General features: G+C 39.5%; 1 protein-coding gene across 1 annotated transcript; it reads left to right on the top strand.

Annotated features, from left to right (window-relative positions):
* The first annotated feature begins 121 nt into the window (after nucleotides 1-121).
* GGH (gamma-glutamyl hydrolase) lies at nucleotides 122-14,723 on the top strand. Its single transcript, XM_053948059.1, has 9 exons — nucleotides 122-266; nucleotides 1,057-1,171; nucleotides 2,578-2,628; nucleotides 5,744-5,828; nucleotides 8,111-8,249; nucleotides 9,090-9,196; nucleotides 9,304-9,394; nucleotides 10,640-10,777; nucleotides 12,936-14,723. Exons 1-9 carry the CDS (start codon nucleotides 137-139, stop codon nucleotides 13,055-13,057), a joined length of 978 nt encoding a protein of 325 aa, XP_053804034.1. The 5' UTR covers nucleotides 122-136; the 3' UTR covers nucleotides 13,058-14,723.
* Nucleotides 14,724-17,556: the final 2,833 nt, after the last annotated feature.

Genomic DNA, 17,556 nt, shown 5'->3' with positions numbered 1-17,556 from the left:
CGTGCGCGGGGGCGGGCGCCCAGCCCAGCCCAGCCCTGCCCGGCCGGCAGCCGTGCCCGCGGGCGAGCCGAACCGAGCCGGGCCGTGCCCGCAGCCGAGCCGTGCCCGCAGCCGTTGGTCGTGCCCGGCGGTGGCCATGGGGCGCCCGGCAGGGCTCGGTGGCGTCGCGGCCGCCGCGCTCCTCCTGGTGCTGCTGCGCTGCGGCTCCGCCGCCTCCCTGGCGCGGCGCGACCTCCCGGCGGGGCGCAACGACAGACCCATCATCGGTAAGGGGCCGAGGGGCCGCACACCCTGCCTTGGCCATAAGGGAAGCGTCTCTCGGAGCTTGGCTAGAGCTGGTGTAAGCAGCCTGACGCTGTACGTGCTTTCTCTAAAAGTCAGGCTTGCTTGAGAGAAGTTACAGTGCGGAGCAGTCATAGCAGGGAAGCCGCCTCTTAGTCAGGTAATGCGTGTTTATGTGGTACCTCGTGACGGGGCGCCGTAATTGATGTCCCGTTGTCTCGGTGCCTGCAGTTCCTCTGGGCGGTAAATGTATCGCTGCTAGCTGGCATATAGGAAATGGGAGCTTAATTAATTAATAGGAGCGCGGGTCTTAGGAGGAGCGGCTGAGGAACCTGGGGTGGTTTGGGCAGGAGAAGAGAAGGCTCCGGTGTGACCTTATCGGTCTTTACCAGTGCCTGAAAGGAGGTTGGGCCAGGTGGGGGTCGGTCTCTTCTCGGCAGCTAGCAATAGGACAAGAGGACAGTTTTAAGCTACCTAGGGAAGGTTTAGGTTAGGCATTAGGAAGAATTTCCTCACAGCAGGGGTGATTAGATACTGTAATGGACTGCCCAGGGAGGTGGTGGAGTTACCGTCCTTGGAGGCGTTTAAGGAAAAACTGGACGTGGCACTTGTGTTTCATGGTCTAGTTGACATGCTGGTGTTCATTTGTAGGTTGGATTTGATGATCTCACAGGTCTTTTCCAAGGTAATTGATTCAGTGATTTTGTGACTTTTCTTTCAGTGTGTAGCATTTGTCATTTGTATGGTGCTAATTTTCTTCCTTGGGCCCTTCAGGGATATTGTCACAGGAATGTCACTTTGATGAGTACCAACGATTTGGAAGATCTTATATTGCGGCTTCATATGTGAAATTTGTGGAATCTGCCGGTGCCCGAGCTGTGCCTATAAGGTACTTTTCTTTATCCTTAGGAATGGGTAATAATTGCATTATGTAAGGAATGTATGACTTTAGAGGCACAGAAAGTAATTCTGCTGCTTTTCTGAGTATTTGTTGCTCCTCAAAAACAATTTGAAGATGCCACAATTCTCAGAGAGTTACAGAAACTGGAATAAAAACAGAGTGGAACAGGTACTTTTTAATACTTCTACTTACGTTGCTAGTCTTTCTTTGAAAAGTTCTAATTTTTTTTTTACCAGTAAAATTGCCTTCTGTACTTTGCATGCATAGGTTTTGAAGTTAGCTGTATTCAGTGTACAGTGTAGTGCCACACAAACACGCATAAATACCTAGATACATAGATATAGATTTTTTTTTTTTTTTTCACAATTTTTAGCCCTGGAATTCAGGGAATCAAGGAAGGCTATCAGTACTGCTTTCAGAAAACAAAGTTCAGTTCTGTTCAAACTATGGGTCCCTTTCTTCTTGTATTTTGGTTGTTTGGTGAAAAGTAGCACAGTAAGTAACAGCTGACAGGACTTCATACCAATGCTTAGCTATAAAATATGAAATGCACTGGAACCAGATGATAAAATTATAAGTTTCCATACTTAAAAACAATACTAATACAGCTGCAGAAAAACAAAATAGCATGTATCTACACAGTCCAATAAGAGCACCACTTAAGTGCCTGAATTAGAAGCCGGCATTCCTCATGTAGCTGCTGGAGCTTTCAGAATGTTTGCTGACCAGAAGCTTCACCGATGAATAGATGCTTCTAATTCTGGCAATTAAGTTACTTGCAGCAAAGCTGAACACTTTCACTTACACCCAACTTATCACACCTCTGCAGAAGTGTGGCCAACTGTGTTGATTTTGGCTGAGGTAGAGTTAATTTTCTTCACAGTAGCTGGTGTGGGGGTGTGTTTTGGATTTGTGCTGAACACAGAGTTGATAATACAGAGGTGTTTTTGTTATCACTGAGCAGGGCTTACAACAGAGCCAAGGCCTTTTCTGCTTTTTCTGCTGCCACGCTGGCAAGGAGGCTGGGGGTGCATGGGTGTGACCCACTGTTTGCAGCTCTGCCCTTCTTGGGAATCAGTTGGAAACCGGAGTTGCCGGTCTGCAGGAAATAATAACCATGCCATTCATTTAAATAGTACATTTTTCAAGTGTTTTGCAAAAGGGTCTCAGAGTACCTCATTAGGATCTCTACCTGACAGGACCCTATTTTCAATCTTGTGGATTGAGTTGTTTCAGGTGAAATGTTTCTTTTGACTTGTGTCCATTTTACTCTGTTTAAAGCATGCCTTCTGCATATTTTCTGTGTCAGACATTTCTGTTCAGTAGAGATTATATTTTTGCGGTCAAATATATGGACATCATATGCATTCTATAATTATTTTTTGATGTTTCAGATTAAATCTTACAGATGAAGAATATAATAAAATCTTCCACTCTATTAATGGGTAAGTCTTGAGCACTGATTTTCTGTTGAAAGGCATGATGGTTCTGTTTTTGAGCTCTGCTGTGTTCTCAAGAACATTGTCTTCCTACTCTCTTGAGAGGTTGTGCTGGGCACTGCAGACATGAAAATATATTCTAAGACACAGAATGCATTATTTAAGCTGGTATTGGTGTGCTGCCTTTCCTTCCTTGAGGAATGTGTCAGATAATTTGCAACAGTGCCAAGGCTCATCTTGGCATTCCCTTGTGCTTGTCTGCAGACAGGGAGAAGTGTGTTATAGTTATGAGCAATTTTGCAAGTGAGATACTCAACTTCCTCTTCGTTAATTTTTCTGTCTTCCTCATTTGACCTGTCACCTTCATTTTGATGGTTAATAGCACTTGCTTAGTATTTCACCCCTGTTTCTACCCTTTCTTCTCTCTTTCAGTCCTTTTCATATCTCCTCTATTATTTCCAGTCTCTTCTACTCTTTTCTCCCTGTGTGCTCTCTCTTTTGCTGCTTGAATGGTCTGTCTTGCTCGTTGTGATTCTGTGTTTCAGGTCTTTGTTAGGAAAACTTCCTGGTTTTCAGGGGATCTGTGGCAACCGGCCACCTCTCTTCTTCCTTTTCAAATGTGGGATAATATGATCTTGCCTAACAGATTTTATTGCAGACTAAACAAAATCAAAACCTTTGATTTTTTTTAGCCTTGTGCTAAAAGTGCACTTTAGAAGAGTAAATTCAGCTGATGCTACACTTCACAGCTGTGATGGTGTGTGAGGCCAGAGCATGTGACTGGGCTACTTGTAATCATGAGATGAGCATCTTAAACCATGAATGCATTTGTTAAGCTTATGCATATAACTAGAATGTTAATCAGCGTGTATAGACCTTGCAGATTTGTACCTTTGGCTGTCTGGGAAGTGCATTGTCCTCCTACATCAACATGCCCTGGACACTAAGACTTGGGTCTTTGCAGTCTTGTGCTATAAGTGAGTGTAAGACAGTGATGCTTTTCTCTGCTGTGGGCTGTTGGGGACAAAATGAATAATTTCCTCCCTTGCTCATGGCTACCAGCTTCACTTTGGTTGCCAAAAGGGTTTTCCACCAATGGGGTCTCTAATTGTTTCTACCTCACCACCTATATCAATGCAGAAGAAAGTGTTTGGAAAGTAGATCCACTTTCTTTATCCTTCTGCCTTTGCAGTCATAAGTCAGTTGAGTTTGTGTTATGTAGGTGAGTGAGGATGGTCTATATTTCCTTCTGTGGCCCTCCACTGTCACCTGTTGGCTTCCATGTTAAAACAGTGTGTAAATAACAAAAAGGAGCTTTGGAGGGAATGACTTCTATTTTGTTGAAATTCAGAATAAGGAGGAGATATATTGATCTTTCACATTGTTCTTTGAAGTTGGAAATTATTTACTATTAAATGCTACCTTCTTAAAATAATGAAATTTACTATATTAAAGACATAATTTTATGAATGTGCTTCTGAGGTAGGAATTGAAATGGCAAGTGGAAATCATCAGCTCTAACCAGGCAGTGATACTGGAATACACGTAATTGCATTTCAATCTGTTTATGACAATGTCGAGCCATTATCATTGCTACTTAATGGGTTATTTCCTTTTGCATTAGCAAAAATGATAATCAGTTTTACTAATTAGTGTAGTCCAGGTTTTGGTTTGAACAGGTGGAGTGAATTTCCTAACACTTCCAGGTAAAGATCACCTTATTTGTCTAATTAGATCTCTGAAGAAACCTATAGTCTGGCCTGTTTTAAAAATACCTTCAGTTGTATTAACTTTCAGTGTTGACACTGGGAAGTATAGTTTTTTGTATCTTCGTGGAAACTGCTTTTCCACCAAATACTTTATGGCTTTTACATGAACCTGTGCATTATTCACTTGAAAAAAAAAACCTGGTCGCAAGGGTTAAAATGCATATTTGCTCTGCAAATGCTTGGAATTGTTTGAGATGCTATTTGTTCCTAGCTGCTTGTTAGTATCTCATTGATTCAGATTGCCATTTTCAGAGCACAGACATGTAGGGAAAATCCTACACCTGTTTCAGTAAAAAATCGACAACTAATGGATGTGACTTGAGTAAATCCAGTTGAGGTTCTGCAGCAGTGGGTTAAGGAATGCTCACACATCCAGTTTTGTTGGTTATGCAGGCACTGTTCCAGTTACAGCCAGAAGAGACTTCCTTTATTTCATGTTACTGTTGCTGATGGTACTTGATTATTTTCCATGTCATCATGATGTGTCTATGTGAATTCTCTGCTAGACTGTGCTGAAACTTTTTATTATGTGGTGTTTTTTTGGGTTTGGGGAGCCACACAGGGAATTGCAATTCCTGATTATATTTTGTGGTGGAAAAATCTTGTTCACTCTTTTTTATGAAATTGTCCCTGAGATTTTCTTCCCTAGCTCTGTGGGATCCTGTGTGACCAAAAGTTATGGTCAAATATACTTTTCTTCCTTTTTGATAGGAACTTTTTGATCTTTGTTGTCTCCAATAAGAAGGTAATATGCCAGACCCACAATTCTATTTTTCTGACACTGGACAGAATTAATTGAGATTTGGGCTGGAATTTTAAAGTGGTAATGAGAGCCAGCTGAGTGTCAGCATAGGAAATGACAGTCATGGCTTGCAGACCTTTTGTATACCAGCTAAAATTGGTGTGTTTTATGTATTTTCTGTTTACTTTCTTATTCCTTATATTACATTAGGCTTGATCTATACTTTGTGATAGAGTAACCATTCTTCGGTAGAAGAACACTAAGAACACTATGATTAAGTTAAAGACTGAAACTAACTTTCTGGTGTTTGCCTGTTCACTAGCTGTCCAATTTCACATAATTAATGGAATGCTAGCCAGTGAAGCTGACAGGGCTGTTCAACCTACCCACCACTCAGGTGGCTACTCTAGAAAACCTTTTTGAATTCCAGTGATTCTCCTGACTAGATTCCTGCTGTCCATAATGGGAGCACAGATGCCTGTCTGTAGATTTCTGAAACCTGGACCTAAATCATACCATTAAAACTGCTATCAGACATTTCTCTGTGTACATTGTCCAAGGTTTGTGTTGATCACTGTTGCTAATCATATTGTTGGATGTTGCCTTTCAGGGTACTTCTTCCAGGAGGTGGTGTGGATCTTAGGACTTCAGAGTATTCAAGAGTTGCTAAGATATTTTACCACAAGGCCTTGGAGGTAATTGCTAAGGAGCAGTTGGTTCTTGTTATTATCACTGTTATGAGATCAAAATTACAGGTTCATATTTTTCATAGTTTTGCACTGTCATTCAGTGGGTTAACTGTAGACCTGAAAAGAGGTAGATCATTCCTTGATTCTGCATAAAACTTCTGCATTAATAGCTTAAGATTCAGACTTGTGGCACCCACTCCTGTTATATGTTTTGTTATGGTCTTAAACTCCAAAGTTCTTCAGGTGAGAGCGGTATTGTTTGTTCATTGTATCTGAGGCTTTATAGCTCTGTGTGAACATTGCTCTGTGAAGAGCAATGAGGAATTGCTCTTCCATCTTTGTTGCCGACTTTCCAACAGCAGGCAAGGAAAGTCCAGACAGTGGCATTCTCAGGACCAGTCAGCTGCTGCAATTTTGTAATTGAGCTCCCTTTACTCTTCAGTCCCTGTGGAACTAATGTTTTTATTCTTTTGTCTGTCTTTATTTGTGGTGAGTCTTACAAAGACTATCTCACTTTTATGTGAGATGATTTCATTTGTCTTTCTGGAACTGCTCACTGTATGAACTGCAGCCTGTGCCTTGGTATGCAGCACTGGAGCAAGGGTTTCTTGTGGTTTGTTGTACAATTATGAAATTATGTTGACATTTCACAATGATGAACTGAATTGCCTATGTCACTTTATGGTCAGAGAGACAGGTTTATTAGCTGATATGTGTACTACCAGTGACTGAAAGGCAGAAAGTAATATTCAGTTCATCCTAGGTAACCCTTTCTAACAAAGGAGGGTTTTTTCCCTTGCTGTTTGTGATAATTTTGTGTTTTGATATTCATTTTTCAAATCTTAATTACTATAAAGTGTTTCTAGTTTTACTAGAAAGGTAAGCTACAATAGTCAAGAGTATCTTTACATGTACGGAATGACTGAATTTTATCTTTTTCTAAAACAGGGGTCCTTTTCATTTGCAAATGTTCACAATGAGAAATTACTTTGATCTGGCACTGCTTTAATACGAATAGAGGATGTGAAATGCTAATTCCCATTCAAGTTTGTAGAATTTTACTAGTTAGGCAAAAATCTAAATGAAATACTGTTTTCCAGCTCTTAAATTAGTTTTTAAAATGTTGAGTGCTGCTTAACACATCCTTCATCTCCAGGCTCTAGTTTATTTTAAAAAAGGAGGGGGGGGGGCACAATATCTTTGTGTTTCAGTTGTAATTGGTTTTAAACTGTAGTTTATCTTTTGCCTTCAGTAGTTTTAGTCCTTACTTGCAACTCCACTGTCTGTCTTTCATGTTCTGTGTCTCATTATACATTAAGAGTGGTCATGAAGACTCTGCTGCCCTATCAGCCTTCTTTCGGTACATCTTCCTTGTTTTGCTGTGAGAAGAAGTAGCTCTTATTAAGCTTTTATTGCCATACTGTCAGTAATGCATTAGGGGAGCATTATTATTCTGAGCCTGTCATTTTAGCTTTCTCAAAAATGGCTTTGAGCAGCAGCTCTTCAGGGGTGGTGTGCATGTTGTGGTATGCATAACTTAAAAATGTTGAGAAACAAGTTAAGAAAAGCTAGTTAGATTTCACAAAAACAGTAGTTCTGAAACTTACTATCAGGTGTAAACCATTTAAAAATGCAGATTTCCACTGCATGTATGCACCATGCTTTGTAAAGTCACAAGAAACTAGTTGTGTTCTTGGTTTTTTGCTTTCTTTTTCTCCTTTTTGCTTTTTTTTCATATTGTTTTCACGCTCACTTGGCAATTTTTATTCTTTTGAAAAAATGTTGCTTAAATGTACCTTTTGTCTTTTTGGAACACAGGTCTAAACCTGCTAGCTAAACAGTCATATAGGTATGTCATGTAAGACCACAGCTATGCTAGTAGTAGGATTCACATTTTTTTAATATAATTGGGTGGGCACAGACATTGCAAAGGCCCCTTGCTGTGTGATCATAGCAGGCTTCCTAGAAAAGTTAGAATTGTAACAAGCTGCTTTCCCTCAAAATGGTGTCAGACTCTTCTGTGTCCCTTCTAATGATTGCTTTTTTTAGAGAAATGTTGCCATTTTGTGGTTTCTGTTTAGGCTGCTCTCAAAATTACTTGTAGAACAGAACAGTGAAATCAGTATCCACATTAGGCTCAGTTTGCTGCTTCAAAACTCATAGATATCCTTTAGCCTTCATTATTCTCACCTACACAAAAGCAAGTAAAAGGAGTCAGAAGTTCTTGTCAGTCTCTTTTCTGTAGATTTTCATTACTGTTTCCTTATGTCGTTGCTTTTATTTTGTAGGCTAACGATAAAGGAGATTATTTCCCAATATGGGGAACATGTCTTGGACATGAAGAGCTTACGTATCTCACAAGTGGTGAAATTTTACTTGTTCATACCAAGACAAATGGTTTTTCACTCCCTCTGAACTTTACCTCAGGTGAAAAATTCATTACATCTCATGTATGAGTTTTGTTAAGAGGTGTTGTGTTTTGTTCTTGATAAATACTATGGGGTGAATGTTTGTGAGGTTCCTGCTGATTATCTTCTGTTAAATTCTTTGTTATTAAGTTGCATTGACTATTTTTGTAAAGTCAGTGCAGCTGTCACTTCTTAAGCAGAGGAGTGAGCACAAGCCATTTGAAATCAACAGCAGTCAGCAAAAACCAAAGTTGTGACTGAGTCATTTGAAAATTCAGACCTACAAAATAATGTCTGGTTTTTGTTATCAAGTTGACAAAATTCACAGATTCAAAACCTGTTGAGCTTGGAGAGCAGGTGATTTAAAATTTTTCAAATGATGTCTTTCCTCATGATGAATAGTAGCTTTACTGTCCCATTTGAGCAGTGTTGAAATCACAGAGATCCCTTGAGATAGAGCTGTGGCACTTGGCAGCACTGGTAAAGTGTGGCCTCTGTTGATATTTTAATCTTTGTGGGTAATCAAAAAAAAAAAGTGGCATTCAAAAATTCTGTCACTTGTGCTCATTGTGAGTGGAAAGGCTGCTAAAATGAATGTCAAAGAATGGTACTCATTTTAGTGAGACCTTTGCTACCTAAGTTGGATCCTCTCTGTGTCGAGACCAGTAGACAGTGGTAACAGCACATTGAAAATCTGTTGTAGTTATTTTACTGATATTTCTTGCAGGATCTTCTAAAATAATAAAGATTTACTGCCAAAAAAGTTTAATACAACATTTTATTAATTGTCTTCTGTCAGTATAAGTCCATCTGAGACCAGTTTCGGTAATGGAAAATACAATTTTTTTCTTTGTAATAGCTGCAAAAGACAGTAAAATGTTCAGGAATTTCCCTGATGATGTATTATACGCACTTGCTACTGAGCCATTGACATCAAACTTTCATGTATGGAGCCTCTCCATGGAGGTATTTCATCTTTTTATTTCCTGAATATAAACACTTTTTTTTTGGTTAAACCTAGAAATAAATAAGCAAATAATACCTTTTCCATCTTGCCCCTCTCCTTATCACAGAATTTCACCAATAATGAAAAGCTTCGTAATTTCTATAAAGTTCTGACCACTAACACTGATGATGAAGTGGAGTTTATATCTACCATGGAAGGTAAGGAAATTAATTTCCTTTGGAAACTGTGACTGTAACAACCTAGTTCTTTAGAGGTGCTGTGGCATGGATGTGAATTCGTATTGCAAGTTGTTAAAATAGCAGGGTGAACATCAGCCCTGTCAGCGCTCTGGCCATGAGGAGCATTTCTGTTTGCAGGGTTATTTTATCTTTTGAGTACTGTGAGCCTTATTACTCCTCCTACCGCTGTTCCCCTTCCAGATATGCTGTTACACATTAGCACTGGCATATTTGAGCGCTGTGGTGCGAGCTGCACAGCTCTTGTGCTGCAATAGTTGAATCCCTGTGCAGTGCAGCGTGCCTCTGTCAAGTCGTGCTTGCCAGCTGTCTGCTTAGGCTGGCGTTTCCCTGGTGCTCTCTGTTTGCTGTATGGGAAGGGCAATCCAGGCTGCAGAGGGAACAGCAATATCCCTCATTACATTAGTGGCAATGCTGGTAATTGTCCTCCTACAAAAGCCTTTTGCATGACTTGTTTTGTCTGTCTCACACTGGGCTTGCTCAGCTCAGGAAACAAGTTAGGTCTTCAGGGAGTGTTTGATCTTTATGAGTGCACCACTAGCAGCCCTGCCATAGGACCCAGCTGCCACCAATGGGATTCTTCTGTGTGGCATCCTGGCTGGCCTCCAAAAGAGAAGAATAGCTCTTTGATCAGCAAACCTGATTAGGCTAATGACAGGCATCACCTGTGCCTGTGAGCGGTTTATCACAGAGCAGTCATCAGCTGCTGTGCCGCTATTCCCTGGAAGAGAGCTAAGGACTGACTCCCCCGAAGTGTACCAGGCCTGGCTGGAGCAGATGGGAGCTGCCCTGGATTGACTGGGCCTTCAAGGAGATACTACGACTTGGATCTTTCCCATGGAGCTGGCATCCTGTACAGCTGTGAATGCTGAGTGATGCTGGCAAGCAGATGGGAAGCTTTGAGACTGATATACTTCAAACACTATTTTTTTAGTGTGTATATGCATTGATTTTGAAACTAATAATCAAAAAAATTACGTACAAATAGTTTCTTGCGTGGAATGAAACCCTTCTTTTACAGTATCTATTTGTTTTCCTTCAGTTCTACTGTGACTTTAACAGTGTTTCAACTTGCTGTTTAAGCTTTTGTGAAACTGTTAATAAGTGAAGTATATTTGTAGTTTATCCTCTGAGTTTATTTTGCAGTAAGATTAATTACATGATGCTTAAGGCATACACCTTTACACACTTTGTGTTTTGTTGTAGCATACAAATATCCAATTTATGGCATGCAATGGCATCCAGAGAAAAACCCTTTTGAGTGGAAGGAGTCTCCAGGCATTCCACATTCGCCGTCTGCTGTAAGAGCAGCGTATTATATGGCTGATTTCTTTGTTAACGAAGGTAAAAAGTTTTATCTATAAATGTTGGGAGTTAGAATGAATGCCATTCAGTAATGGCATTTTTCAGCCATTACTGAAAAACTTTGAAGATGATGGACTTCTTTTTCAGCTGTCAAAGTTCAGTACCTCGTAGTACCTGCAAGCTTTATAGGCTTATAAAACACCAAAGGGTGCTAGAAATAGAAAGACTTAGTGAAAGTAACATCAAAAGGCCAAGCATTCCACAAACTCTTTTCACCAGGCTGGCTCTAAAACATTGTTCTATGACTTTCCACCATTTCCACCATTTCAAAATATCCCTGTAACATTTTGGCTTCTCTTGCACAAAGACAATAAAACAAAAAAAGTACTCCATTCATAACTCCAGGGGCTTCTTCAGTTCCAACTGGCTTAGTCATTCCATGTGTTCTCAGTTTTGCTTGCAAAATGCATACACCAGAACTATAAACAGGGCTTGGGCAGTATGGATGTGTCAGAGGGGTGCAATATGTGCCCTACAGTTGTGTACTATAGACAGCACAAGGAGTTTTTGAATTTTACAGAGCTGCTAATTTTTTTTTGTTTATACTCTAAGAATCTGGAAGTAACTAATGCATAACATTTTGATAGTTTATGACACTTCCCATCTGTTTGTTATAAGTAAGGAGGATATAAATAGAGGAGTATTTGAAGGAATCAAACTTTATTCCTTAATTTATCCCTACTAAATCATTCTGCTGGACTCTTATGAAATTGTCTTACCTCCTTGATGGGGACTGTGAAGAACAAAATAATTAAGCTGGTTGAGTTTGGTCTCTAGATTTGGTCTCAAATCAAAAGAGTCAACTTAATGAAGAAACTAGATAGTGATGTAAAGAAATGCAATTTGTGCTGACCTGGTCAGTGAGAGTGTAGAAATAAAATCTGCATTTCATACAAATTTAAGGTGCTTTTTTGCATAGAGTAGTAGTACTCTTTGTGCAAATGTAGCAAAACCATTTTCATAGGGAACTTAGGGCTAGGCAGAACTGGGCCTTTGAACAGCTTGGTCTAGTGGAATGTGTCCCTGCCCATGGCAGGGGGGCTGGAACAAGATGATCTTTAAGGTCTTTCCAACCTAGGCCATTTTATGAGATGGCAGACTGTGATAAAAACAAGGAGGGAAACAGGAGAAAATACAGTATAAGTCTGGTTTTAATTTTGTAGTTTAATATTAGAATGCAGTGTGTTCTCTGGCTTTGTTTGCTACTTTCTCTAGTATCTGTCTGCAGACTGTATTCCCAATAGAAGTAAGCTTGCTCAGGCCTTTATCCAAGTTAAGTGGGGCAAAACAAGTGCCAGCTCTGCTTGTAAATCCAGTTGAGGCACACTGTGTGTGAGTTCTGTTACACATGTGTACACATCCAAGGAGCTTGTGCAGAGTGCCACACAGATGTGTCACTACCTTTTGGATCTACTGACCTACTATTCCAGTAGAGCAAAATTTCTTCAGCCGTATTTGTCTACCCCCATCTCTCCTACCAAATCCTAAGTTACTCTTCATGTCCTCCCCAGTCTTTTGGAGAGGTACTGAAGCATTAGCTGCTCCTACTGAGTACTTCATATCCTGACTTTGCAATGAGTAATTGGCATTTTTAGCTAATGTAAGGCAGAATATCTTCCCTAACTTTGAAAATAAACCATAAGATGAAAAATGTAAACTGTTTTCAGCCGGTAAAAATATACTCATGTGTGATCACTTAGTAACTAAACCATTCTACTGAAATACCATTTTTGTATCCATCCATCATTCATTTTAACTTCTTTAGAGTTGCCAACTTGATAAAGCAGGGGAGGATTCAATTTTATTGTCCTCATCCAGTAGCTACAGTCCATTCAGCTTTCAGTAGGCTGATACTCTGATGCATTTCTTTCAGAGTTAAAAGTACTGGTATTTCTGGTAGATACTGTTAGTATCTCATGCATAACTATTTTATACAGTCTTGGCTTTAAATTCTTCCTCTCCAGTTATAAAATATGCTATAACCAGCTTTCTGAAGATGTATCTTCACAGTTCTTCACATACAAGCTATTGTAATTCCTTTTGTTGTTGTGCTACACAAAATAACTTACTTTACCAAGATAAATATTGTTGAGGAGGATAACATTAAAATGATCTGTACTTTTACAATGTTTTACAGCCAGGAAGAGCATGCACCATTTCTCCAGTGAAGAAGAGGAAACAAAAGAATTGATCTATAATTATAATCCTGTTTATACAGGAACATTTTCTGCATTTCAGCAAACCTATTTTTTTGATTGAGTATCTTGTCAAAGGTGCAGTGTTGTTATTTATAAATGGAATTATTTGCCAGCGTTGTGTAATTAAGTTGATATAGTGACAGAAAGCTAGAACAGTTTTCCTTTACAGTGATTTATTCTGTGTATCTTCTGCACTATTGAAACATTAATGTATAAATTTACCTTCAATAACATAATAATCATCTTGGATCACACTTTAAGGCAAGATACAGAAAAATGTATTTTTCTTCCAGGAAAGAGGACTTGACTATGCTTATAAACTTTGAAGTAATCACCTTTGGTACAAGGAAAAGCTTTCATATATTTTAAAATATGAGACTTACCTTTGTAAAATGTTGTGGACTATGATAGCACTGGACTCTTAGATACACTGTGTAGTAAAATCTTGTCCTTTTCAAATGATTTAGCAAATGAGACTCTTGGATTTGTCATAGATATGTATATACAGCCAAGTTCTTGACAGGGATTCCTTTGTCATTTCAAAAATTGACCAAAATAGTAAGGCATGATAGCAAACAGATATTTTTGCCTAAGAAGTGCATTATGTCCCATTTGTGAAACTGCTTCTCTTGTACACTGACCATTATCTGGAGTCATTATACCTTGTGAGGCCTTCATATCACAAATATCACATAAAATAAGTAAGTTTGGAGGGCGTAGTTCAGTGCTGATTCCACTTTCAGTTCTTTTCAATTCAGTTTTATACATCCTCCAAGAGTTTGTCTTGGAGTAACTGGAGTCAGCAGCCAGATATGAGATGCAGACACTCATTCCTTTGTATTTAAGAGTGTAAACTTAATTTTTTCTCTAAAAGTGTCTGACTTTTCCCATAGCTGAATAGCATTTTCACTTGAAGTCAAGAGGTAGTTTGCCACTATATTAGCAAACAAAGTAGTTTCTTTCTGTCTTGTTTAATAGTTCTGTGCAGCTAGAATTTAAACAGCAGATGAATGTATATGAGAAACCTGTTAAAGGTGGCACAATGTGATAATAGCAGTTGCATGCAATACACCGACACTGTTTTCTCTCTGCTTTGCTCCAGACCTGGTGAAAGTTTTGTTCAGTGGTTTTGTGTGTTGTCCAAAAAGGAACTAAGATTAGACAATCAAATGTAATTCTCCTCTCCAGCATAGCTTCCAAACTCTTGTTAACATTAACAAGGATTTGGAGTTTATGAAGAATTCAGGTTAATAAACTTCAGCTCTGTTTTGTAGAACTTCGTACTCTCAGGTACCATATCTGAATAGGTCTGGTAAGTTTCTCAGGTTTTTCAAGTAAAACACTCTCTAACTTGTTCTTTATCATGAAACAAATGCATAAGAGAATGTGAAATGCATCAGTAAAAAAAATATGAGGAAACTTTAACTGTGGCTAGCAGAAAAACACTTCTAGGTAATTACAAGCTTAAACATGAGATATTTTTACATTTGTCATATCAGCCAACTTAGTAAATGGTTATCTTTTCTTGCAAGGGAAATGTCTGCAATGGTAGTAATTAGTTACTAAATGTGTAACTATAAAGAGTATTATGTGTAATATGATGAGAGAAGTTTATATATAATGAATTTGTATGTGTCTTTCCTTTATACCCTTTCTCTTGTAAAGCCTTATTTGATGATATGCATGATTTTTCCATGATACATGGAATAAACTTCCTTTCAAGCAGACTTGTATTTTTGTCATCTTTTAGGTACCACCGATGAAGCACTGACAACAGTCATTGTTTTCTTGTTTCCATCTGTGCTAGTCATAAGTCAGGAGGTTACAACCTGTACCCACTTTCTGTGGTCATGCCAGCAAGTCAGGGTCAGGATGAGTGAGATCCATGGCCTGGCACAGGCATGCCCAGAGCACAGGTACCTTTGCTCAGGGCTTGAGCTTAAATGCACTTTAATGTGGCTGCTGAGACAGGGGCAGGAGCTTTCAAGAAGGCTGCCTACAGATCATTCTCACAGAGCCTTTCCACAGCCCAGTCTCACAGAGCAGGCTCACTCCAGGGGCAGTGTCAGAGCTTCCTCAACACAGGCAGCCAAACCCCCACAAAAGTGGGAAGGGGCTGCAGCACTAATGGCACTCTCGGGGCTCTGAAAGCTGTAAGCAAAGAAATTTCTGTCTATTCCTTATAATACCCAATACTTTCCATCATCTTCTCCAGCCAGAAACAAACTGCAGAAACCCAAAATTGTCTAGCAGTCACCTAATAGTGAGTTTAAAACTTTGTTTTATAGAATCACAGAATTTATTCTTTTATGGGAACCCTCCCATCTGTGGTTTTACAACATACTGTGTTGTACAATGTGGTTTTTCACTGTGCAGACAGAACTCCTAACACAGTTTTTAGAAATGCTGGGGAGAGAAGAAAATAGTTTCCTCCTAGTATTCTGCTCTTCCCACTAGATGGCCTCCAAGAACCAGTATTTTCCACTATTTTGTAATTGGGTGTGGTTGTGTCTCTAAAGTTGAGTAAGATATTTACTGTACTGTGGTATGTAGTGGGGTGTTTGAGATGTGGGGGTAGAAGGGAGGAGGCAATAGGACTGGAATCTTACCAGCAGAACCAGGCATATTGGCAGGATTGCATGAGACAGTCTGTGAGCATTGAATTAATTCAGCTGGGATTAAATCTTGTTTCCAGTGAATATTTAAACCATTCAAGCTTTAGCTGGAGGTGACTGGAATTACATCTGTCTTTCCAGGTGGTTGTTCCTCCCCTTTAGCTATAGAATCTATCTTGGTTCCATTTTCTATAAATATGAAACTAGCTCATGCAGAACAGGACAGACAGTTTAGATGGGAAGAAATGACAACTAAATCTCAGAAAACCTTTGGCTGGGAGTCAGGAAAGAACAGTTTGAATTCCTTCAGGTAAGGAAGAAATTAAATGGAAGAAACATCCTGAGTAAGTGCTGTAAATATGGAGTTAAAGAGTAAAAGGAAGAGCTTGATCCACAAGCTTCATTGTGGGGGAAAAACAAATCACAAACAACTCACCCAAACCCGCACCACTTTTGGGCTGACAAGCTATGCAAAATTCTCTGGCAAGGTAGTGAATCCCAAGCAGAAATAACTGTCCAACCACCTCTATGTTGAATACTATATTTTTATGTTAACTTTTAACCTTTTCCCCTTTAGCATCAATGCCACCATATTCATTGCTGTGGATGCTGCTCAGCAAAACAATAATGAAAGCTGGACTGTACTGGGGAGATTTCTATAGAAATTAATGGCCTGTTAGGAATGTGATGGTTCTTTCCTTGTAACAGTGAGGAAAGTATGGGGACAGTTTGAACAACAAGGAAAAAAAATAAGGAAAAATTTCCCATTTATATGCTAATCCTGCATTGCCCTTATGACCCAGGAGCCCTGAAAGAGGAGAAGCTGTGTGTGTAATCAGGTGGCTGAAGTCTGCATGCCAGGGCTCAATCAAGAATGTTTGTGTTTGAGGTGGGAAGGTGTACACAAGGTTTCAGTCACTTTTATCACAGTAAATAATATTTTATCTGGGTATGTGTGGGTTCTTTTGGGTTTTTTTCCTACTGTGGAGTTCCCATTTGTGTATCTGGTGATGGTGTTACCAGAAAAGCTATGGGAATTGGCTAGGGTCCAAGTCCACTAAGGTTTCTAAGTGCCTTTTCAAATTATTATGGTTTGAGTACTTATGTGGAAGACAGATTGACAGATACTGTGAAGTGATTGATTACCTTTCCTTGTTAGCCTTGTATCTTTCCCTAGGGCAGGCCTCTTCTCTAATCCACTGCTTATTTATAGGGCAAATAGTGAAGTTTATCCTGCCCTGGGCCACCTGTTGATAAGGATACTGTTCCACCTTTCATCACTTCCTCATTATGTTTATATCTGTTTCATAAAGTAAGCAGTATGATTTAAGAACCAGCTTCCTATTTTAGTTCTTATATAACCAAAAAAATTTCCAAGACAATTTCCTCCAAAAAAAAGCCTAGACCATTTAAAAATAGCTATCGCTATTTGGAGGAGCACTTGAGCAAAGCATTCACTCCAGACTTAAGCAAAAACCTTCTGATTATCTGATATTCAGAGATGATTGTTCACTACATCCCTTGCAACTTAGCTTTCTGTAAATGAAAAGCGAAAAAACAGAAAACCCAAAATGTTAAAAAGGGCAAATCCTAGCAGTTGCTGCTTCCAAGCATCAAAACAATTGGGTTGAATAGTGTAGGCTAGGTTTTGGGGCAGAGTTAATTCTCCTCACATATTTTGGATGGGGCCATGTTTTGTATTTGTGCTGAATACAAGGTTGATAATTCAAGGATGTTTTTGTTACAGCAGAGGAGTGCTCACACAACCTCAAGGCCTTTTCAGCTTCTCACCCCACCTGGTGAGAGGTAAGCATGAGGGCTAGAGTGCACAAGGACTCAGGAGGGTACACAGCCAGGACAGCTGATCCCAAATGACCACAGGGATATCCCATACCATATGACATCATGCTCAGCATATAGATGTGGGGAAGGAAGGAAGGAGATG

The sequence above is a fragment of the Vidua chalybeata genome, chromosome 1 (assembly GCF_026979565.1).
Source record: "Vidua chalybeata isolate OUT-0048 chromosome 1, bVidCha1 merged haplotype, whole genome shotgun sequence".
Taxonomy (NCBI): domain Eukaryota; kingdom Metazoa; phylum Chordata; class Aves; order Passeriformes; family Viduidae; genus Vidua; species Vidua chalybeata.
Note: the sequence above shows the minus strand (reverse complement) of the source record. Positions and strands in the feature narration are given on the sequence as shown.

Bases quoted from the DNA above. Each gene is read 5' to 3' on its own strand.
- GGH (XM_053948059.1), top strand. From the start codon at position 137: ATGGGGCGCCCGGCAGGGCTCGGTGGCGTCGCGGCCGCCGCGCTCCTC. The intron at 267-1,056 runs GTAAGGGGCCGA...TGGGCCCTTCAG, and splicing joins CAACGACAGACCCATCATCG to GGATATTGTCACAGGAATGT. The intron at 1,172-2,577 runs GTACTTTTCTTT...TTGATGTTTCAG, and splicing joins GCCCGAGCTGTGCCTATAAG to ATTAAATCTTACAGATGAAG.